A 23,755-nucleotide genomic window follows, 5' to 3' on the forward strand; every position below is an offset into this window, starting at 1 on the left:
CTTTATTCTAGTTGATATTTATTATTTAATGTTACACTATCTGAGAGCACAGGTCACCAAGACACATTCCTCGTGTGTATTCATACTCTTGGTTAATAAAGTTGATTCTGATTATTAGAATAAATCAATAATTCAATTAAAACACAAATGCTATTTATATCAGTGATTATTAATATCAAGTAAAAACATTTACAGTTTAGTTTTCAAGATTCATTATTGCATTTTTTAAATAAAATAAAATCCGACGGTAAATCATGTTATTTGGCAACCCGGCTCCCTGCGTCAGACCGGAGGCAGTAACGGGGTGACGTCACACCTATGGGCGGAGACTCGGGACGTGGACGTTGGACAAACCGGAGAGAAGGTGGTTGTTTACCGACGGCTCGCTCCCGTCTCACGCACGGACTTGTAGCCATGCGTGTGTCCTCAGTGCGCACCGACACTCCAGTTTGAACCGAACCGGACTACCGGATCGAACCGGGAGGCGCGCTTCCATGGGAGCCTGACACGGCCGTGCCCGCGCTCAGCACAACACACTTGGTTTAAAGCGTGCGTGGACGCGCCTGGGGGGCGAGCAGCATGTGGAGGGCGGGACTGTGCGCGCTCCTGCTGAGCTCTGTGTCAGGTAAACACACAGGTGAAAACGCACGCGCACAGTGCAGCCTTTAAATCCCAGGAACACCTGGTTCCAGGGGGTGAAGGTGTGCTGTGGTATCTGTCTAATGGTTAATGTCTGGAGCCTGAAACAGACTGAACTACTGACAGTCTGTGATGATTATTAATGACGTCATTGATCCAGATACAGACCTGTCAGTAGATCTGAGCCTTTGTTTGGTTTAGAACTGAAAACGTCCTTAAAGGTTCTCAATTACAACAAATACAAAACCATCAATGCCTCAAAAACTAGTTTTTAGTTTTTTTTACCATTCTTGCAATTGTTGTCATAGGTTGACACAGATATATGTACGCTACATATACTTATATTTATATATGTACCGTACATATATAAATATAAGTATATATTGTCATTTCTTTATCCCCAAAATAGAAAACTTGATATATCTTGAATCTCGATATATTGCCCTACTCTAGTATGTACCGTGTATATATGTTGGGTCCATAGTTGTACTGTGTATATACATATATGTACTGTACATATATAAATATGTGTATATTTGTTTTGTGTATATATGTATGTAATGGAATCTCTTTGCAACATGTGTGTGTGTGTGTGTGTGTGTGTCAGGTCTGAACGTGTGTTCCAGTGGTAGTTCTACTTCCTGTGAGGAGTGTCTGCTGATCCACCCGAGCTGCTCCTGGTGTTCTCAGCAGGTCAGTGACGTCTATGTTCTGACCTGGTTGTGGACCACTGCTGCTGCTATCAATAGTTTTGGAATCGAGTATTCTGTCAATTTTTTTCATTGTGTAAAAGGATAAATTACACTTTTGTGTTTAACAACTATTATCAATAGTGTTACAAAATATGAAAGAACTCTTAAGAATTACCAAGCAATTGTCAGTTATTCCTCAAACGTTTATTTAAAAATATTTTTAAAAACTTCAACTTAACTGTAAACAAATAAAATACATGTACAACCTATTTTATGAGGTTTATCATAATAAAAAAGGTGTAGCCACTGCTGGTGTTTCCTCCACGGTGCATCTGTTCATGCTGTCAATGTGATGTACTGTAGGGGACAAAAAAACTTGTTCATAAGTAAATCTATATGCTAATGAATGCAGCTTTGTTCATATTTAGCATTTTTGAATAAATATTTTTTATTTTGTTTGTTGAGTCATTACAGTCGTGCAAAAAAGTATTTATTCAGACACCAATTGTGCCAGTTCTTAAAAAGATGGTAAACCTCAACTATGAGAGACATGAGAAAAAAAATGCATACATTGTATGTGTATATTTGTATCTTTCTGTTGGCATTTTGTGCATTTTTTGTATAATTATTGTTTTTTGTTGCCATTGTAGTGATTCTCGAGTCATTTTGTGTATAGTAGTTTTGTGCATTTCTGTTGTTGTTTTGTGTATTTTTTGTATACATATTTAGTTTTGTGTTTTTTTTAATCATTTTCATAGTTTTGTTGTTGTTTGGTGTATTTTTTTGTAATGTATGTTTTTTGGAGCTTTTTTGTGTATATTTAAAGTTTTTTTGTCAGTTTTTGTTGTCATTTTGTGTGTTTCTAGAGTAATTTTGTATATTTTTGTGCATTTCTGTTGTGTACTTTTTATATAAATATTTAGTTTGTTTAGTTTTTTCTTTTCTTTTGCTCATTTAGTACATTTTTATTATAAATACCTTATGTGTGGTGAGGGCGTGTTTTGAGGTGCGTGTGTGTGTATCTTTCTGTAGCACCACACACACACACACACACACACACACACAGGAGATGTTGAATATGTCCTTTTGTTCCTTATGCCTCATCACTATTAACTCATGATACAGGCTATAAAGTGTGACCTAATGGAGGATCTCAGTCTGCTTGTAGAAGTTGCGTTCACGTGAGGATGTTTTCTTTTCAGATGTTGCAGCATCGTGGAAGTCCTGTTATGGTGGACTAGATCCATCTACACTGGACTACGTTGTCCGCCTTGTGAAGTGTAAAATGGTCTCACACTTTAGACATTTTCTGTCTTTTTGGCACTCCACCAGTGTCCACATCTTCTGCTATTGCATTGAGAAAATGATGCACGTCAAATAATTGAGACCAGGTGAAATATGACGTCACCAGGGACCGTTTACAAAGCCGGACTTTGGTGACATGAATTAAACAAAGCCTCGAGGCTTTTTTGTAATCAAATTATTCAAGGAATTTCTTCAGCCCTATTCTGGTTCTGTCTGTGTTCTGACCTGGTCCTGGTTCTGTCTATGTTCTGACCTGGTCCTGTCTGTGTGTGTGCTGCAGGACTTTGGCAGTGGTCGTACGCTGACGTCTCGCTGTGACGTGAAGGAGAACCTGCTGAGGAGAGGCTGTGATGTTGACATGATGGAGAGTCCCAGCAGTAAACTGTCTATCCTAGGGAACCGCCCCCTCAGCTCTAAGGGATCAGAGTCCAGTATGTCAGACGTGGTTCAGATGATGCCTCAAAGGATCGCAGTCAGCCTGAGGCCCGGTAATCACACACGGTACACGGCACACAGAGGGCCCAGAGCAGGAGGAGCCTGAGGGCCACATAGGAGTACATCTCATCTCCAAGGCCTGAAGGTTCTGGTGTTAGCTAGTCCTTAAACCTCAGTTTGTAAACCACCAGCACCAGATCCACTCCATCATTATCACTCTAACATTATCAGAAGAAAACTGTCACATTTACTCATCTTTAATCTGTTGTACAAGACAGTATGACCTGATGAGGTAGCCCCGCCCCCTTACCTTTTGACCCTGCTCAGCCAGCAGCGCTATGTGCTAAGCTAACCCAAACATAGAGGACTAGTGTCTACGTGCTAAGCTAACCTAAACATATAGGACTTGTGGCTACGTGCTAAGTTAACCTAAATAAGTGGGACTGGTCGCTACATACTAAGCTAATTAAATGTATGGGTCTGGTGGCTACATTTTAAGCCAACCAAGCATGTGGGACTGGTTTCTAAGTGCTAAGCTAACTTAAACATGTGTGGAGTGGTGGCTATATGCTAAGCTAACCTAAACAAGTGGGACTAGTAATTACATGCTAAGCTAACCTAAACAAGTGGGACTAGTAATTACATGCTAAGCTAACCCTAACATATAGTACTGGTGGCTACGTGCTAAGCTAACTTAAATGTATCTGACTGGTGGCTACGTGATAAGCTAACCTAAATGTATATATGACTGGTGGCTATGTGCTAAGCTAACCTAAGCGTATATGACTGGCGGCTACATGCTAAGCTAACTAAATATGTGGGACTGGTGGTTACGACCTTAGCTAACATCAACAAGTGGAACTGGTTGCTTTATGCTAAGCTAACGCAAACACGTGGGACTGTTTGCTACATGCTAAGCTAATTAAACATATGGGACTGGTGGCTACATGATAAGCTAACTAAAAAGGTGGGACTGGTGCCTACGTGCTAAGCTAACCTAAACATGTGTGGCTTGATGTTTAAACTGATGTTTGTACATTTATTTTGAAAAGCTTCTACTGCTGCTGAACGTCTTTTAGTTCTAATGTCTTCTGGTCTTCTTTGCTCTCCAACATCTGGTCTGCGGTCAGGTGACCCTCAGTGGTTTGAGCTGCAGGTGCGGCAGGTGGAGGACTACCCCGTGGACCTGTACTACCTGATGGACCTCTCCCTGTCCATGAAGGATGACCTGGACACCATCAGGAACCTTGGAACCAAGCTGGCCCAGGAGATGGGGCAGCTCACCAGTAACTTCAGGCTGGGCTTTGGCTCCTTCGTGGACAAGAACATGTCTCCGTTCTCCTACACGGCGCCCAAGTACCAGGAGAACCCGTGCAGCGGGTACGTGTAACGCATGGTACACAGAAACGTGTTTAAACCACTTTAATCAGACCCACAGGAAGGGGGTGTTTGTTGGGGGCGCCCCACGTCTCATTCTATACAGTTTAAACACATTTGATCATCTAAACTGGCCTTTTTAGCATTGGATCTGCTTTAGTTTCAAGCTTCTGTTAATGTTGTGTTTTTTAAAAGTCATCCATAATAATTAGTTAAAGGTACAGTAATTAATACAGTAATACTTGATTATTTTTACTATTGTGTGTTTGGTTGGGGATAAAATAAAAGCCTGTGGGCGTAAAGTGTCCCCTTTACTTCGCCTCGCTGCTCATGTGGGTCACAGAGCTCTGACTGATGAGCAGTGTTCATCTCTCATCAACACACTCTGCTGCCCTTTAGTAGTGACTAGTTTAGAGCACACTGGCTAGATCTCCAGTGATGTTTGAAATCCAGTAGTGATCATGTTAACTGGTGACCAGGGATGTAACGATTCACTCAACTCACGATTCCATTCACGATACTGGGTTCACGATACGATTCTCACGATTTATTTGACAAAACGAGACTGTAGACAAATGATGACTGAAAAATATTCTTTTATTTTCTTCCAAAATAAAAAATACTGTACTATTTTCTTTTATCTTTCATTGTGAAACAATAAAATGGAATTGAAAATAAATCCTGAATGAAATAAATAAAGAAATGGTACAAATGAAGAAGAAACCTATTCATTTAAATTCTGGTTCTACAGTCAACTTTGCAAAACTAAATAATAAATCCTTTTATTTTTAAAAGTGCAACTGAAAATGTATTTTGTGCCTAAACAATTGGACTTTAAAACAAATTCCATATCAAAGAAATAATATAAATAAACTATGGATTTCACACTTTCTTTCTCACGTCTTTCATTTTGTCCTGGGAAGCCAACATGCTTCCACACTTCTGATTTAAAACACGGTGGTGTGTCCTGAATTTCAAATTCTAAATAGATAGCGCCCTTTGCTGTAAAAAATAAATAAATAAATGATTATTAGTATTTTTTTTTTTTAAAGTACTGTGATTCAATTTCAGAGTATCAATGTGAATCGTGAAACCTGCCTCATGATTCATCTTTACATCACTACTGGTGACTGAAGCTCTGACCTTTGTCCCTCCTTTAAATGAACTCTCCCAGTCTTTGTACTGGTTCATACTGGTATTCTTTAGTTAATTTGGCATTAGTTAAAGAAGTTTGATGATGCATGTGATGACAGTGTCAGAAAGTTGTTATTTCAGACCTGAGGGCCAAATCCGGCCCTTTAGAGCATCTAATTTGGCCCGCAGCAGCAAGCCAAAAAAAAGTCAGAGAAACAATGAATCATTGTGTCAGTTACCAACTAATTCAGTTGTAGATATCTATAACTTAAAATTTTTCCAAAATCCTGCAATTTTCCTCAAATTATTCCACAAAGTTTCCCAAAATTACATAGAAATTAGTCACAAAATCAAATAAATGTAAAGTGAAGATCCTGCAGAGACTGAAATCTGTCACTTATTTACTTATATTATCAGTGCTGTGCATGTTTTATCATTTATTTATACGTTGAAGTGGAAACTAGAGCATGAATGATTAAATTACTCATTTTCATCTAAAATCCATGGCCCACTTAGGATAAACTGCTCCGTATTTGGCCCCTTGTTAAGGCTGATAAACGATGTCCATCAATGCTCACGGGTTTTATTCACTGATGCTGATGTAAATGAGGAAGTATGTGCAGCACGCCGGCCTGTGATTGGCTGTGTGCTAACATCTGATCCTGTCTGCTGCTCTTTAGATACAAACCGTTCCCTAACTGCGTACCGACCTTTGGTTTCCGGAACATTCTGTCGCTGACGGAGAGGGTGGATCGATTCAACGAGGAGGTGCAGAAGCAGATGGTGTCTAGGAACCGTGACGCTCCTGAGGGAGGTTTTGATGCCATCCTGCAGGCGGCTGTTTGCAAGGTACCCACGATTGTTTCACCGTGAAACCAGGGGTTCTCAACCTTATGGTCAGGACCCCATTTGGTCTCATGAGACACTGGGAGGTGTCGCCAGATGCCTTCAAGAAACTAAGAATATGTCTTGAAATATTTTAAGCCCATTTTTTTTTTTTACTTTTTCCTTTTTTCTACTACTACAAGTTTTATTTCTAAAGAGCTTTACAACAACCAAAATTGACCAAAGCGCTGTACATGATAAAAAATACAGTTTAAAAACATCATAATATATAATTAAAAATGGACCATCATCACATTTAAAACAAGTGCCACAGAACTATGTATCAAACACCTTTCTAAACATGTGAGTCTTTAGTTTTACACCAAACTCACCATATTTTACCTTTACTTTCACTTTTTCTTGCCATATTTTTGCTCCTTTTAATGCATTTTTGCTACATTTCTCCCATTTCTGACACTTCTACATCATATTTCAATGACTTTTCTGCACATTTTTCCATTTTCCAGACATGTTCAGCACTTATAAACCATTTCTACCACTTTTACACCTAATGTCACATATATTGACCCATTATTATCACTTTTAACCTCTTTTCACCAGATTTCATGAATTATTTTTGATAATTTAACCACATTCACTATTTGTCATGCCCATTATTTGCCAGTTTAAATTAATTGTTCAAATATTGACACTTTGAACTCTTTGTACCACTTTTTATCTCCCTTTTTACCCACTCTAATTTGCAACTTTTAACCAATTTCTGTTTTTTTATTTTCATCACGTTTTCCACTATATTTGGTCACTTTGAACCATTTTATTAGTGATTATATCCAGGATTTCCATCTTTAAGATGACTATAATAATAATAATAAACGTTCCTGATAACAGTGGATATTATTCAGATGAATAAATAAATGTGGTTATCACAGATTCATAGAACAATAGACCATCATTTTACTGACTTTATGGATGGACCCCAAAAATCTCTCCTTTATTCCCCCTTATAGATGGTCCTGTCTCCACATGACTGTTCTTCAATGTTCATGTCTGTGATCAACCACCTTCAGCTACAGTGGGGGTCCCCGCTCTCTGGGACCTTTATTTTGGAGGGTCCCTGCTCTCTGGGACCTTTATTTTGGAGGGTCCCTGCTCTCTGGGACCTTTATTTTGGGGGTCACTAAAGGGCTGTAAAGGTTGAGGAACATTAAGCTAAACTGTGGTCTCGTTCTGATCCAAACCATACTGTCAGACCTATAGCCTGGTGCAACGTATTTGTTGATGTATTTTTCTTCTTTGTGTGTGTGTGTGCGTGTGTGTGCGTGCGTGCTTGTGTAGGAGGATGTGGGCTGGAGGAAGGAGGCATACCACCTGCTGGTTTTTGCTACAGATGACGTTCCTCACCTGGCTCTGGACGGGCGTCTGGGCGGACTCGTTACACCTCACGATGGTCAGTGTCACCTGGACGAGAAGGGAGAGTACAGCGCCTCCACCAGGATGGTGAGCACACCACACTCATATATTACTTCAGTTTTGTATTTATTATATCTTTATAATAAAAGCAAGAAAGGTGTGTGTGTGTTTGTGGAGTGAATATCTTCCTGACGCTGCCTGATCTGAAATTTTGTCAACAGCTTCCAAATACCCCAAATGTGTGCATCCGTTATTTTGGAGTAATTTGGTCATTTCAAAACGTTTATTTTCATGTTTGTTTGACCGTTTGCTGGTTAGACCGGACGAGACCCAGAAGTTTTTGGCGGGTAATGGCCGCGGCTGTGTTGAAAGCAAGAAGTGCAAATTTCCACGTCCTATGTAACCAAATGCACACCATGGATGTACATGCTGAACATACACAGAGCCGTTTAGCGAGAGAGTTGCAACAACGGAAGAGTTCCTGGAAATTTCAAGTAGTTCTCGCGGGTTTGTTTTTTTTTTCTACACACACACATTTCAACAACCTGTGACGGAGTATGTGCATGCGCACGTCTCATGCCGCGTGCGTGAGAGAACCAACAGAGGAGATCAGAGTCCCAACCAGGAGGACAGGTAGCGAGTCTCACACACACACACACACACACACACACACACACACACACACACCTCAAAAGACGCCTTCACCACACATAAGGTATTTATAATAAAAATTATTTTATATTTTTATTAGGGATGCACCAAATAATCGGCCACCAAATGTATTCGGCCGAATATTGCAAAACAAAGCCACATTCAGCCTTCGGTTTAGGCCGAATAGTAGCGTGTGACGCAATCAAACAACGTGCAGTGATTTTGAGTCGGAAAAGTGTGTGCGTGTTGCTGCAGAACCAGCAGCAGCAGCTCCTCCTGCAGGAGGAAGTTAACATCCTCATCGTTTCCTCCTTGCACTACACTGGGTCTCGCTGCATCGACTGGTGTAGCATTAGCATGGAGTGCTAACAGCAGATATGTGTAAACAATGGGTTCGTGGCTCCAAGCAGTGACTCCCAACACGATATTCGGCCAAGCGTTTATATTTTATTCAGCTCAAATTTTCATTTCGGTGCATCCCTAATAAAACTATGCTAAATGAGTAAAATAAAACAAAAAACTAAATAATATTTATACAGAAAGTACACAGAACAACAACAGAAATGCACAAAAATATACAAAAAGGCTCCAAAAATGCACATAATGACTGCAAAAAACATACGTTACAGAAAAATACACCAAATGAAAAAAATATAAAAATGAGTTAAAAAGAAAATGGCATAAATATTATTACACAAAAGTTAAAATATCCAAAATGATTGTTGTTTTCCACAAAGTAAAGCAGTCACTGAATCAAAAGTCTTGTATATTTGATAAAACTCACTGATAGTTCTGTATCTGACTCATTGTGTTGAAATGTGGGGCAGTGCCTGTCAATCATACACAAAACCTATTAGTAGAAGTGCAAACAGGGAACATACGCACACAATATTTATACAGCAAAAATGATTTGGTAGAATATAACATTTTATAAACCATGTACAAAGCTCATTTTAAAATATTACCCACAAATCTGCAAAAAATAATTAGGAGAGAAATTAATTATAACTTGTGAGAAATAGAGATATAAAAAACAAATCAAATCAGAACAACGATAAAAACAAATGTGCATTTGGTCAGACTATGGAACAATCTAAATGATGACATCAAATTATCAAGATTACATCATTTGTTCAATGTAATTATAATTGTAATTGTTAATGGTGAGTTTTGAATGTAAACGAGGAGGATTACCCACGATGCCCCTCTTCTCAGGACTACCCCTCCCTGGCTCTGCTCGGTGAGAAACTGGCAGAAAACAACATCTTCCTGATCTTCGCTGTGACCAAACGTCTCTACGTGATCTACAAGAACCTGACGGTGCTGATCCCAGGAACCACGGTGGAGATCCTGGACCAGGACTCCAAGAACGTCATCCAGCTCATCGTGGCCGCCTACAATGTGAGTGCAATGGATGCTGGGAAAATTCACAACATTTGACCAGTTAATAGTTGATAGTATATATAATTATAAATAAATGAAAGTAGGAGTGGTTTCTTTGTGTGGTCCTGCTGTGCAGAACATCCGCTCCAAAGTGGAGCTGTCTGTGTCGGACCTTCCTGATGACGTGGGTCTGTCCTTCACGGCCACATGTCAGGACGGGAAACCTCTTCCTGGTCTTAGGAAGTGTGGAGACATGAAGATTGGAGACACAGTGAGTTCTCTCCTCTCAAATCAATACCTCCAACTCTTTATTGTTGAGTCATTGTAAGGAGTCTTTTTGATGAATCATTTCTGCCTAGTTTTTTCCCACCAAGTCATTTCCCGCCGCGTCTTTATTGTTGAGTCTTTACCATGTAGTCATTGTGAGGGGTCTTTTTTAAAAAAAATTAATAATAATATTTATTGAATTTTACAATAATGACATGGCAATAATGAATCATGACAATTTAAATAATGACAATCAAACAGATAACACAACCAGAGGTAATAATGAAAATAATTATAGTATGAAGTAATGAAATAAAAAGAGCAAAAATACAGAACAATGAAAATAATAATAATGATGATGATAAACAGTTAACTTTGAGAGTGCTAACATACTGTATGTCCAACATAACTTCCACTCAGAGAAATCTCCTCCCTTTAGAAGCTAATTCTTCAGGTAAATAATCTAGAAAAGGTGTCCAGATCTTTAGAAACAGATCATCTTTCCCCTTTAAGACAGCCTGTAATCTTTAATGGGGGAGGGGCCAAACACCTCTCTGTACAAAGGGTAACACTTGGTGGAGAATCTTTAATCCAATTGGTCAAATTGCATTTCCGAGCAATTACAAGGAGCTTCTCAAGAAGTTTGTAATGTGTAACAGGGAGACGTAGTACCCTCGAGGTTAAGGCCAAGGAGGAAAACGCTGGGGTCTTTATTCATTTTTAATTTAAATATCTTGCTCATCTCCTTGGAAATAAACGTCCAAAATCTGGAGATCATCTTACACTCCCAAAGCAATGAAAGTATGTTGTCCTGTCAGTGCACCACTTAATACATACTGTATAGGAGAAAAGAAATGATTTATTTTGTGCAAGATGACTATGATATGAAGTCTGTGAAGTATCTGAGTTTCTCTAAACCTGTTACATGTGAATGTAGTATTAATCATACGTATAGCAGCCTGCCACTCATCATCTATATATTCAGTATCCAAATCCTTTTCCCACTTCCTAGATATATTTGGTAAGTCATACGTGTGAAAGGAGCCAACAAGTGAATAAAATAATAGAAAATGTTTTCCATTTTCACGCTCTAGGATGAATTTTTCCATGTGATTACTGTATTAGATGAATCAACAGGAGAGAGTGTGAGACAGATATAAAGATATAAAATGCCTCATTTGCAGAAATACAAAGAAATGTTGCTTGAGAACATTAGATATTAAATGTTGGAAGGACATTAAAATGTTATCTATGAATAGGTCACCAATTACCTGTATCCTCTATCCCTCCAGGAGGAGAACACGGATGAGCCGATCCCAGCAGATATTGGGGAGAGCAAAGATTTCATATTTTTTCTTCCCATATATTTATTTAAATTGTGCCAGGCCCAGTTATAAAATATCCAGTTTGGCACAGAAAGGCCACTCATCTGTGGGTAGTTGCAACATCTTTAGCTTATGGCTTGGTTTTTTGCTATGGCAAATACATTTTCCTGATTAGTTAATGTACAGGTGGAGCATCTGTAGGAGAGGCAGGATTTGACAACCCCCTCCCAGTGTCTCACGACCCCAAATGGAGTCCTGACCCCATGGCTGAAAACCACTGCAAAAGACTACAAACTCAATGAATATGTACCGTCTTCAAAATAAAAGCCCTATTTACAAAAGTTTTGTTTCATATTCCTTCCAAAGGAAGTTAAATAAGGTCTTAATCTCTGTGTTCCTGAGGAAACACGTGATTGGCTGCTCGCGCCTCGCATTAACAGCTAATTAGATCGTCCCTCATTAGCTTGTTAATGGGGGGGTTTCTGGGAGTCATGTGATGTCTGTGTTTCCTGTCCTCGGGTGACTGCTCACTCACTTCTAAAGCTCTCGGTTCTCTCTATGTTTGAGCCTCCTGCAGCTGTGCTCTGATTGGCTGGTAGGCAGGAAGTGACGCTGACCTGCCGTCTGTCCTCCGTAGGTGTCGTTCAATGTGAGCGTGGAGGCGCGGGGTTGCCCTGGAGATGCCGACCACACCTTCACCATAAAGCCCGTGGGCTTCAGGGACAGGCTGGAGGTGTTCGTGGACTACAGATGTGACTGTGGCTGTAGCCGCACGGCACAGGTCAACAGCAGCGTGTGCAGCTCCATCGGTACGTAGCACGCTAGGTCAGTTAGCACGCTAACTTAGCTCTGCAGACAACACGATGCAGGCTGCTGAGTTTTATTGTCCCTGAAGCTCAGCTCACTCCTGGTCTGTATGTTTGGGTCAGTCTAAATACAGACACAGACGTGATATTACCCAATGAGTGTGTGACTCCGCCCACTTTTCCACCGCTGGTGGTTTGTTAATGACTGTAATGAAAGCACAGGATCGCCTCCTAAAGAGCAGTTTAAGGCTCTGGGTGTTGATTTGATGGGTGCACACGTTTCTTTAAAGCATCATTGGAGTTTACGTTCCCTTATCCTCAGAGCATTCAAGGTTTTTTCTTAGAATTTGGTTTAAAAATTCTGACTTTAATCTCAGAATTCTCACTTTCAACTCAGAATTCGGAGGAAAAAAAAGTGAGAATTCTAAGAATAAAGACTTTTTAAAAAAAATTTAGACTTTATTCTCAGAATTCAAACTTATCTCAGAATTCTGACTTTATTCTTAGAATTCTGACTTTTTCCCCTCAGAATTCTGGATTTAATCTCAGAATTCGAACTTTATTCTTAAAATTCTAACTTTTTTTTCCCTCAGGATTCTGACTTTAAATTTAGAATTCAGACCTTTCTGCCTCCCTGAAATCCTGGGATCTTTCAGTTGTTCATGAGATCGTTGCCAATGTGAGATTTTTCACACATTTTTCAGTCAGAAAGTGAAATTTTAAAAATGAGAGTAACAGGGTGACAAAAGAGTTAAACATTGACTCAAACTTCAACAGATGATGATGTTCATGTTCTCTGCAGGGACGTACCACTGTGGGACGTGTGCCTGTGAGCCGGGCTACCTGGGCGCCCGCTGTGAGTGCCAGGAGGGCGACGCTAGCGGCTCGTCACTGAGCGCGTGCAGACAGGCCGAGGGTCGTCAGGTGTGCAGCGGGCGAGGAGAGTGCAGCTGTAACCAGTGTCTCTGCTACGAGTCAGAGTTCGGAAAGATCTACGGAAGCTTCTGCGAGTGCGACGACTTCTCCTGCCCTCGACACAAGGGGGTGCTGTGCTCAGGTAAGAAGCTCCGCCTCCCTGTGATGTCACTGCCCCTGAGCAGTTTTATTAGATTTTCAACCTGTGGCTCTTGAGCTCCTCTGCTGAGGCTCCAAAGTCCCTCCCTTTGCACCAGTGGTTCCAAACCTTTTTTGGATTGTGACCCCATTTGATCACACATTTCTGCAGACCCCCCCAAAGACGATTTTCAACAATAATTTTTTGATTATGAGTAGATTAGATATGTTTATACTGTGTTTTATTTAAACAAAATGTATGACTATTTATATTTGAAAAAGTGAAAGTATAAAATACAGTGTCGTGTTTTAATTTAAAAAATAATTCAATGATAATAAGAATTAAAATTTTAGACATTTAAATATATATATTTTTAATCAGTAATTCATTTTCGTTTCATTCATTTCTTAGAGACATTTTGTTTTTGTTGTCAATTCATACATTTCTCTGTTATTTTTGTGTATTTCTATTGATCATGTACAACTTTTGGTTAATTTTGTGTATTTTTGTTAACTTTTTAAACATTTTTGTTATTTTCCTTAATTTCTTTTGTGTTATTTTTGTGTATGTTTGTTGTCCTTTTGTGTATTTTTTGTAATTTTATGTTTTTGGAGTCATTTTGTAAATTTCTCTGTTTTATATTTTTGTGTGTGTTTCTTTAAATCATTTTGTTCGTTTACTTTGGGGGCCAGACAAAATTAGACCGTGGGCTGCATGTGGCCCCCGAGCCTACTGTGTCTGTCTGAGCTCTAGGTGATAAAATGAGCAATATATATATTTTTAATCAGTAATTAGTAATTACTCGACATTTGAGCCGACCCCATTTAAATTACAGGCAACAAAACATGGGGTCACGACCCCAAGGTAGAAAAACACTGTGTTACACACATTTTTATTCAATTACTGACTTTATTGCCCTTATGAGGCTCATTTATTGTCATTAAAGTGATGATAAATCTCAACTCTTTGATGGATCTGCTGCTCTGCTAATCTTGATGTAGTTCTTCTTCTCTCCTGTAGCTGCTGCTCTGCTAAATATCACCTCGGTGTGTAAAATATAGTCCTCCTTTGGATCTTTAGCATCTCTGCTAAACTCACTGTTAGCTAAACTTTCTACTCTGTGTTTTTTCCAAACTTGCTGTAGCGTTCCTGGACCTGGTTTATCCCCTGGTTACTGTGGTAAACTCATTCTTTTTCTGGACTGGCTGCTGCTCTGCTAAACCTGCTTCATTACTTTAATAACTCATTAAATATCTCAGTGCTATGCTAAGTCAGATGCTTCTCTAGTCTGTGCTAGTTAGCTAAACCACCTGCTCCATGTTGTTTTTTTTGGGTTTCAAAAACAAAGCTGCTCTGCTAAACCTGACGAGCACTATTTCTTTTGGTTATGCTGCTGCTCTGCTAAACAGTTTGTTTTTACTGAACATCTTCACTAAACTTGATGTTCATACTTCTGCACATCCTAACTCCTTCAGTCTGTTAACGATTTTTCTTCTCTGATATCAGCAGTTGTGCTAACCAGCTAGCTGCTCTGTTAACCCATAGACTCTTTTTGTCATTGTAATCATTGTCACATTTTGGCTTTTTTTAGAATTCTGTTAGAATTCTGATGTTTTTCTTTAGAATTCTGACTTGAAACTCAGAATTCTGAGTTTTCAGAATGCTTCGCTAAGTCAGATGCTTCTCTAGATTTTTCTGTTACAGAAAAAGCTGCTCTGCTAAACCTGACGAGCACTATTTCTTTTGGTTATGCTGCTGCTCTGCTAAACAGTTTGTTTTTACTGAACATCTTCACTAAACTTGATGTTCATACTTCTGCACATCCTAACTCCTTCAGTCTTTTAATGGTTTTTCTTCTCTTTGCTAACCCGCTAGCTGCTCTGCTAACTCTGCAGTGTTTCTGCTCTGCTAACAGACTTTTTCAGTCGTGGTAGTCGGGAACATTTTGGCTGCTCTTCCTCATTTGGACCAGTGTCCCACAGTTCCCACTACATTGTTCCAGTACCTCCAGAGCCAAAGGCTGGTCCAGGAAACCCACAGAGGGCGCTTTGTGCCTCGACCCATTCAGGCAGCACAAAGGACGCCTGTATTTGTCTGTTCTCAGAGCACACATTTGTTTGTGTTGTTTGGATGCTAACGAGCTCCTAATGATAGCTAGCAGAAACGCCTCCTTACAGCAGAGTTAGTTCAGTTTCTAAACACCTACTGATCTTTAAAGATAAACACTTGCACTCTCCAACACTCAGTTGTTTTTTATTCATGTAGTTTTGTCTTCTAACATTACCACAATAATAAATACGGAATACAGGATCTTGCAGCGAAGTCAGAATTCTAACTTTTTTCTCAGAACATTAATAATAGTAAAAAATATTGGACCTAGTTTGTTTTTTCAGGCCCGAATCCTCTTCCATAGATACAAAAGTGTAATAAAGTCGTTGATGTCTCACAGCTCTCCAAAATATAAAGACAAAGTTTGACCATAAAAACACAAACTACAGTAAAATGTCAGCTAGCCGGGCTCTTATTGTGAAAGGTCACCTCAGAGTGCAGTGTTAAAGCTCCAGTAGGGACGGTACATGACATCATCTCCTGTCATAGTTTCCTTCTGTTTTTGCTCCTTCACAGCTGGATGTGAGTCTGGCTCTGTGTTCTAGACTAACACAACCCCTCTCATCCCCGTAAAACACACACACACACACACACACACACGTTTCTGCTCGGCATGTCGATGTGAACACGTGTTTCATCAACTTCTTGCTGAGCGTCGCCAACTTTATAAAGAAAACAGTTCTCAGTTCACTTGTTCACACCAACACATTCACAACATCAGGACCTCCTGCCTCTAATCTGTTCATAACGTATCATTAGTAAGTCTATCATACACATGTTAAGATTAAACTAAGCGTAGCTAGGGGCTGTTTATCAGCGAGGCAGTGTTAAAAGCTCAGAATCAACCTTTCTTCATTAATGTCAGAGTAACAGAGAAATACCAGTACAAACCAGTATTAAAGTATAAACCAGTAAAAAAAAAAAGAAAATAAAGTATAAACCAGCATAAAAAGTTTAAAACCAGTAAAAACAACTTTATAAAAAGTATAAACCAGTATTAAAGGAAGGACAGTCATTTGCTAAAGATAATTTTTGTGCTGAAACATGACGTTATATAAATCAGATAATAGTGTGTTTTAATACTGTACTCTGTATGAAATCATCCATTCAGTGAAAAACGTTGGGTATAAGTTGATAAAGTTCAGGTTTTTGACAGAATGTATTATGTGTTTGTTTGGTCCTGGAAGTTTGGAGGTTTTTTCTTTGTTTGTCCAGAAATTCCACAGATGCTGATTTAGATCTGGGAATGTGAAAGAGTACGACACATGTTCCTGTCTGGAATTAACATCTTTATTCTGGTTTTTTTTTTTTTTTACCGATTACATAATCTTAGATATCTACATATTCAATGTATCTAAAAAAACATGGCTACCTTTCAATGGCCTTGTGGATGTGTGTCATGTTTGATTGGACTAGGTGGAAGTTAAATACAGAAATCCCAAACAAATATCCAGGTTAGCTGCTAGTTGTTAGCATGGTTCTATTCCAGGAGTCAAAGCTGCTGTTTGTTCTTCTAATCAAACTGATCGGATACATCAGTATCTTCTGATGTTCAGAGTACTGAATGGATGATCCTTCTTTCCAGTCTGATGTTAGCTAAACACTGTTTTCAGTGGCTAATGAAGGTTGTGCTGGTGCTTGTTGTGTCCCTGGCTTTACTTCTAAAGCCTGCCGTGTTTCTCATGGAGGATTTTTGGCGAGCGCGTGTTCTAGCCTGCTCGTTTTTAACAATCCACATAGTTTTGCTGTTTCACATTTGAGTGGAACGCACGCACAAATATCAGCAGCTGACGTGTGTAAAAATCTGAGCCTTTTAACTGGAGCGTGATTTAAAGCTACACTCAGGAAATGTGCTGATTCAGCTTTGTCTCAAGAGACGGAGAAGTTCACGTCTCATCTCCGACCAGGATCCTGCAGAGAAGTCAGAACACTGAACTGATGAAGAACATGATCAGACCCGCAAGACTAAAGTGTAGATTTAAGCTCAGAAAATTCTGGGAAGTGAAAATGTAGAAGACCAATGTTAAAGACTTCCACCTGAAGGAACCAACACAAACCACAGCAAACTGAGGAACTATACCAAAGATGGGTCAAGGTGGAGAACAGCTGATCATTTGATCTCCTTGGTTTGTCTGGGTTTGAGTTCAGAGAACAACTTGAGATCTGCTCTAAACAGCCTCTGGTGCAATTCCATGAGCTACCCAGTTCTTTTTCATAACATTCGTTTTGATGTCTCGCTATGGGATATACGCCCCCTGCGGCATATCCAAAGGTCCTTCCTCATTCCGCCAATCTGATTGGCCAACGAAAGATGTATTCATCCGCCACCACTAATCACACCTACTATAAGTAGAGCGGACGGAGAATACATCTGCATTATTTCACCTCTTTTCACTCTGGAAGCTTTCATTGCAGCAGCTCAACCATCTACAGATGGACCCTATTTGGATTCGGCTGCCTGGCTCTGTTGCGTATCCTTTCCCCCTGAAGTTTTAAGGTGTGCAGTGCACGCCTTGCCCCCACTCTCAGGAATTACACTGCTCAGAAGCCCCCCACGGCTGTCGAGGAAGACACCGGTCTGTTGTTGGCTTGGTGTCAACGGCACTCTCATTACCCCACGCGGTCACCAGTTGTTGGCTGTCACACTCCGTTAGCTTAGCGGCTAGCTCCCACGCAGTAGCCCTAGCTAGCTTCCCCGTCCACTGCACAGAAGGCTAGGACAGCAACCGACAACATTCAACAGCTTAAAATCAATAAGAACATTCAAATCGGCAGCAAAAAACATTAAAATTTCTAAATAAAAATATTTAAAATTATCAGTAAAACATCAACAACAACATGACCAAAAATCTCCCTCTCAATCATACGCAGTGGAGAAATAGTGCCTTTAAATTTTATTTAAAAATGTTCACATGTGGTGCTGACTTCAGCTCTGCTGCTCTGTTTGTGTCACTTCTTTGCAGCATAACAACTAAAAGCAGCATCACCATGTTTGCTGTGAGCTCCATGTTCCACTATCAGACCTGTGTCCATAGATCTGAGAGACCTGTTGGGTTCATACCTGACTAACATGTCACTGATGTATTCTGGACCAAACCCATTCACAGATTTATAACCAGCAGCAGAACTTTACAGTTTATTCTGAGGCTGACTGGGAGCCAGTGTAAAGACTTTAAAACTGGACTAATGTGTTCTGACCTCTTTGTTCTGGTTCAGACCTGGGCTCAACCAGCTGTAGCTGTTTGATGCTCTTTTGAGGGATTTCTGTCAGAAGGAGAAGGATGGAGGAGAAAGCCCATGCACTGAAGGTTCTAGAAGCTTGACTCTGCAGGTGCGGGAAGTTGATCTCTGAGCGGGACACGCACCAGGTCTGCTCCAGGTGCCTCGGGCTGGAACACGCCCAGCAGGCCTTGGACGCTCCCGGAGTCTGCCAACACTCCGTCAGCTTCACTATGAAGAGCTTCCGCAGGTGAGCCTATCAAAGGAGGCCCCCATCCCTCCCTCGGTCAGTGCCGAGCCTGCAGTCGCTGAGAGCATGGAGACAAGCACCCCCACTGGGGTTCACAGTCCGACATTGCCTTTGTCCCTCAGCCCTGAGAGGGCATTCTCAACTTGGACTGTGGGGACGATGATGACGTCACTTCAGAGTTTCTCATCTCAGAGGACGAAGAGGATGACAACATTTTCGTGACCCCAGCTCAGGTTGAAATGTCTGCTGCCGCTGCCGCCTCCAACCTGGTCCCAGTACGAGGGGAAGCGGCTCCCCACAGCTGCTGGTGGCCACACACCTGCTCCCCCGGGTCCTTGTTGTTGCTTCTCAGAGACCGAAGGGAGGTCGGACCGCCTGCAGTCGGGCTTGTCGGAGCGCTCTTACAAGGCTTCGGCACTCACCGTCAGGGCACTCAACGTTATGTCGCTGTTTGAGGAGTGGTGTCACTGGGGGGGACATGTTCCTTCTTGCTGGCAGAGCGAGAAGAGGTGCTTACAGAATGCCAATGTATTCTCCACCCACCCTACTTATAGTAGGTGGGACTAGCAACGGCGGATGAATACTTCTTTCATTGGCCAATCAGATTGGCAGAATGAGAAAGGACTTCTGCATATGACGCATATCCCATAGTGAGACATCTCACTCATATTACACAGAGAACTGGGGTTATGTAAATAACCTATACAGTGCCTTGCGAAAGTATTCGGCCCCCTTGAACTTTTCGACCTTTTGCCACATTTCAGCCTTCAAACCTAAAGATATAAAACTGTAATTTTTTGTAAAGAATGAACAAGTGGGACACAATCATGAAGTGAAACGAAATTTATTGGATATTTCAAACATTTTTAACAAATAAAAAACTGAAAAATTGGGCGTGCAAAATTATTCAGCCCCCTCAAGTTAATACTTTGTAGCGCCACCTTTTGCTGCGATAACTGCTCTAAGTCGCTTGGGGTTTGTTTCTATCAGTTTTGCACATTGAGAGACTGGAATATTTGCCCATTCCTCCTTGTAAAACAGCTCGAGCTCAGTGACGTTGGATGGACAGCGTTTGTGAACAGAAGTTTTCAGTTGTTTCCAAAGATTCTCGATTGGATTCAGGTCTGGACTTTGACTTGGTCATTCTAACACCTGGAGATGTTTATTTGTGAACCACTCCATTGTAGATTTTGCTTTATGTTTTGGATCATTGTCTTGTTGGAAGACAAATCTCCGTCTCAGTCTCAGGTCTTTTGCAGACTCCATCAGGTTTTCTTCCAGAATGGTCCTGTATTTGCCTCCATCCATCTTCCCATCACTTTTAACCATCTTCCCTGTCCCTGCTGAAGAAAAGCAGCCCAAACCATGATGCTGCCACCACCATGTTTGACAGTGGGGATGGTGTGTTCAGGGTGATGAGCTGTGTTGCGTTTACGCCAAACATAACGCTTTGCATTGTTGCCAAAAAGTTCGATTTTGGTTTCGTCCGACCAGAGCACCTTCTTCCACATGTTTGGTGTGTCTCCCAGGTGGCTTGTGGCAAACTTTAAACAACACTTTTTATGGATATCTTTAAGAAATGGCTTTCTTCTTGCCACTCTTCCATAAAGGCCAGAGTTGTGCAGTATACGACTGATTGTTGTCCTGTGGACAGAGTCTCCCACCTCAGCTGTACAATGAAGTGAGAAGGTCAGGATTCAGATGTTCATCAATATCTGAAATTAACAGGAGCTTCTCTGAGGAAGGACTGACCCAGATAGAGAAGACACATGGTTTAAAAAAAGGAGTAACAGAAGGAGACACCACCTTTCAAATATCTATAATCACTTAATCTCTTTAATCCCAGATGATTAAACACCAAACAACCCGAGTCGACAGGAACCCTTTGATATGCTAATGAGTCACACAGTAAATTGTCAACCCCAGTCACTTCATACCTAAAGAAACCTCTTGAATGGGAAGTGAAACGTCTAAATCAAACAAGCGTAGATGACTGAGGAGCTTCACAGACGTGAGAAACGCTGACACAGCAAAAGGGAAAACCCTTGGAAACCACACGAGTGTAAACACTGTGTGGTTGGCACATAATAAAAGACAGAAGAAGAAGAAGAGGCTTGGTTTGAAAGTCGTCCTTTAATCATATGAAGCATTATTCCTCTTTTTTCTAAACAAAGCGTCTCCTTCTCTAACAGGATTTTCCAAGTCCAGTCCTGCTGGGAGTGGTGACTAATGTCATCCTAACCACAGCAGCTCCACCCAAACTGGAACTCTAATGAGTTTCCTGACAGCACAACAATGTGCTCTTTACGCCCACATCACACACACACACACACACACATGTTTGTGTCCTTCAGGGTGTGGATGGTTGAGATGCCTCCAGTTTGTGCCGTGAGCCACAGTCAGTCTCTGTTGGTCCGTTTTTCAGTGAAAACATGTCGGAAAGAAGGAAAAGGTGGAAGTTCATGATATGTGGAGACGAGCCAACAACACGTCTGCTCTCAGGATTGATCTATGACCTGCTGCAGGCTGCAAACATAGCAGTCCAACATGATAAAACCAAGACTAAACACTTTAATCCTGAGGACAGAACAGGTCAGAGGAGGTAAAAGTAAAACACACATCGTTAAAAACTAATTATAGATGCTGCGTTCACATCAGGATGGTCGGAGAAAAGAGGAGAACGTTAACTTTCAATGTCAGTGTGGTTATTAGGATTATCAGAGAGAGTTTCTGTTTTTATTTGTGGAAGAACAAAAACAAACCGAATAAGAAACAAGATCAGAGTCAAACCTCCAACAAGATCTAAATCTGCTCTCCTCCAGATATTCTGTTATCTGGATCAATGATCCTGGTCATGGTACCAGGATCAATCACACATTATATAAATATATATCCTGAAACTGAATTAAAAGTTTTAAACTCAGCTCAGAGTTTAGATAAAACAAAGCAAACGTCTGCCGTTAAACAGTTACACCTGGGCTTTTGTTACTTTTTGTCTTTTTTTGTCTTTGTCTGTGGTTTTGTTGTTTTGTTGTTTTTAGTCATTATGTGTGTTTTTATTTTTTGTGTTATTGTTGTCATTTTGTGTTTTTTCTGGCATTTTCTGCATTTATATTGCCAATTTGTGCATTTTTGGGGTCACTTTCTGTAGTTTTGTGTAATTTTGTTGACAGTTTGTGTCTCTTTGGAACTATTCGATAGTGTGTTTTTTGTGTTTCCGTAGTCATTTCGTTTAAGTGGTTGTTGTGTCTGTCTGTTGTCATTGTGTGTACTTTGTGCAATTTGCTGTCGATTGGTGTGTTTTGGTTATTTTGTGCATTTTTTTGGGCTTTCTATTCCTACCAACCTTTTGAAATACAGTTTTTGGGGATTGGTTTTGGGGGGCTGCACAAAATTAGAACGAGGACCACTTGTGGCCCCTGGACCGCCACTTGCCTATGTCTGCCTTAGGCCATGGAAGATTCAATTACATTTTGGAGGTGATCTGGATCAATAAACTGATTCTGGATCAGTTTGAAAAATGGAAATCCTTATTCCTCATCATTGGCCAGTAGGAGTGTGACTAGATTAAACTAGTTCTAGTTTCTATTAACAGTTAAAAGAACATGTCTGTGTAGTTGCTGCTTGTTGTTAATAACATACTTGGTCAGGCTCTGTTTGCACTATTTTTACTCTGTATTGACAGAGTAGAACTTTGATTTGGTTTTGCACATAATATTGTTTGCACTTGAAAAAAGAAAGAAATATTTTGTTTATTTTAACTTTTATAAATTTTAGTTTTAGTTTCAATTTGTGGAAGAAGTTTATTAAAAGCTCACGCTTACATCATGCATGTAAAGTGTAAAATGCATAATCAACTCGGTTAAATAAGTCTGTTGGTCCAGTCATAGATTTTGTTATTGTAGTTTTATTAAAATCTCATCTCATCTCGTGAGCCCCCGATTGGCCAGATACCTGATAATATCTGGATAAAATTAGGTTTGACTGAGAGTTTTTTTGTTTTGCTTTTAGGAATTTGAAAAATGAGGAGAATGGTTAATATCTCATCATCGTTCCATCACTAAACATCTGAAGCTCTAAGAGGAGGCTGCAGCACACATTTATTACATTATTATTATTATTATTAATAATAATAATAATATTCCCAGTGGAACGTCTGCAGAGACAGATGCAGAATGCCCTGTTTCCTGTTTTACTAACAAACGTGAGAAATGTGCTCAGCCTGTTTATCAGTCTCTGAGAGCTTCTACAGATCAGCAGCAGCTTCCTGTCCTAGGGTCAGCACCATGTGAGCAGAGCTCTGAGAATGTGTGAAAATAACTGCTATTTATGATTATCTCAAACATTAAACGATAAGGAGGATCTGATAAAGGTTTTTAATACATACATAAAATGAATAAATGTTAAATCAAATACACCAAGGAAGGAAGTAGATCAAAATCAGTTTAAAACAACATGATTCCATCTATATTTTACATTTCTCAGCATTTAAGAAGAACTTGATTGAGTTTAATGGTTATTATGGGAGTCGTGTGTATGTTGAATAAAAGATGTTGTATTCATACAGATTGATTGATTATAAAGGACTATAATGTGATTGACCAACAGTTTATCAAAGCTTTTATCCATATACTGCATTTTATTTGAACTAGATTTATATTTCAGTAATTGAAAAGTTACAGTTGTTTGAAAAATTGAAAATGTGATTTTAATCTGTAATTTTAAATATTATTATATGACCTTTCAGGCAACCCCATTTTAATTCCAGGCGACCCCAAAGTTGAAAAACACAAAATTAAAGGCTTCAGGGGTAGATTCACTAAAGGTTTAGGGGACATGCAAATAAATAAATG

General features: G+C 40.1%; 1 protein-coding gene across 3 annotated transcripts in view; it reads left to right on the plus strand.

Moving 5' to 3' along the window:
- Positions 1-300: 300 nt before the first annotated feature.
- Positions 301-23,755, plus strand: part of itgb5 (integrin, beta 5) — a 32,345-nt gene continuing 8,890 nt past the window's right edge. For 2 of the 3 annotated variants that reach the window (XR_003672632.1, XM_028435559.1), the window contains exons 1-10: positions 301-625; positions 1,247-1,332; positions 2,917-3,124; positions 4,202-4,451; positions 6,263-6,431; positions 7,764-7,925; positions 9,705-9,890; positions 10,009-10,143; positions 12,102-12,273; positions 13,073-13,327. Coding sequence is in view for 1 of the 3 variants with exons in the window: in XM_028435559.1 (XP_028291360.1) it covers positions 580-625; positions 1,247-1,332; positions 2,917-3,124; positions 4,202-4,451; positions 6,263-6,431; positions 7,764-7,925; positions 9,705-9,890; positions 10,009-10,143; positions 12,102-12,273; positions 13,073-13,327 (1,669 nt within the window). In the remaining 2 variants the exon portion in view is untranslated. The remainder of the gene's footprint in view (positions 626-1,246; positions 1,333-2,916; positions 3,125-4,201; positions 4,452-6,262; positions 6,432-7,763; positions 7,926-9,704; positions 9,891-10,008; positions 10,144-12,101; positions 12,274-13,072; positions 13,328-23,755) is intronic. The other variant, XR_003672633.1, reaches the window with a different exon arrangement.

The sequence above is a fragment of the Gouania willdenowi genome, chromosome 21 (genome assembly GCF_900634775.1).
Source record: "Gouania willdenowi chromosome 21, fGouWil2.1, whole genome shotgun sequence".
Taxonomy (NCBI): Eukaryota; Metazoa; Chordata; class Actinopteri; order Blenniiformes; family Gobiesocidae; genus Gouania; species Gouania willdenowi.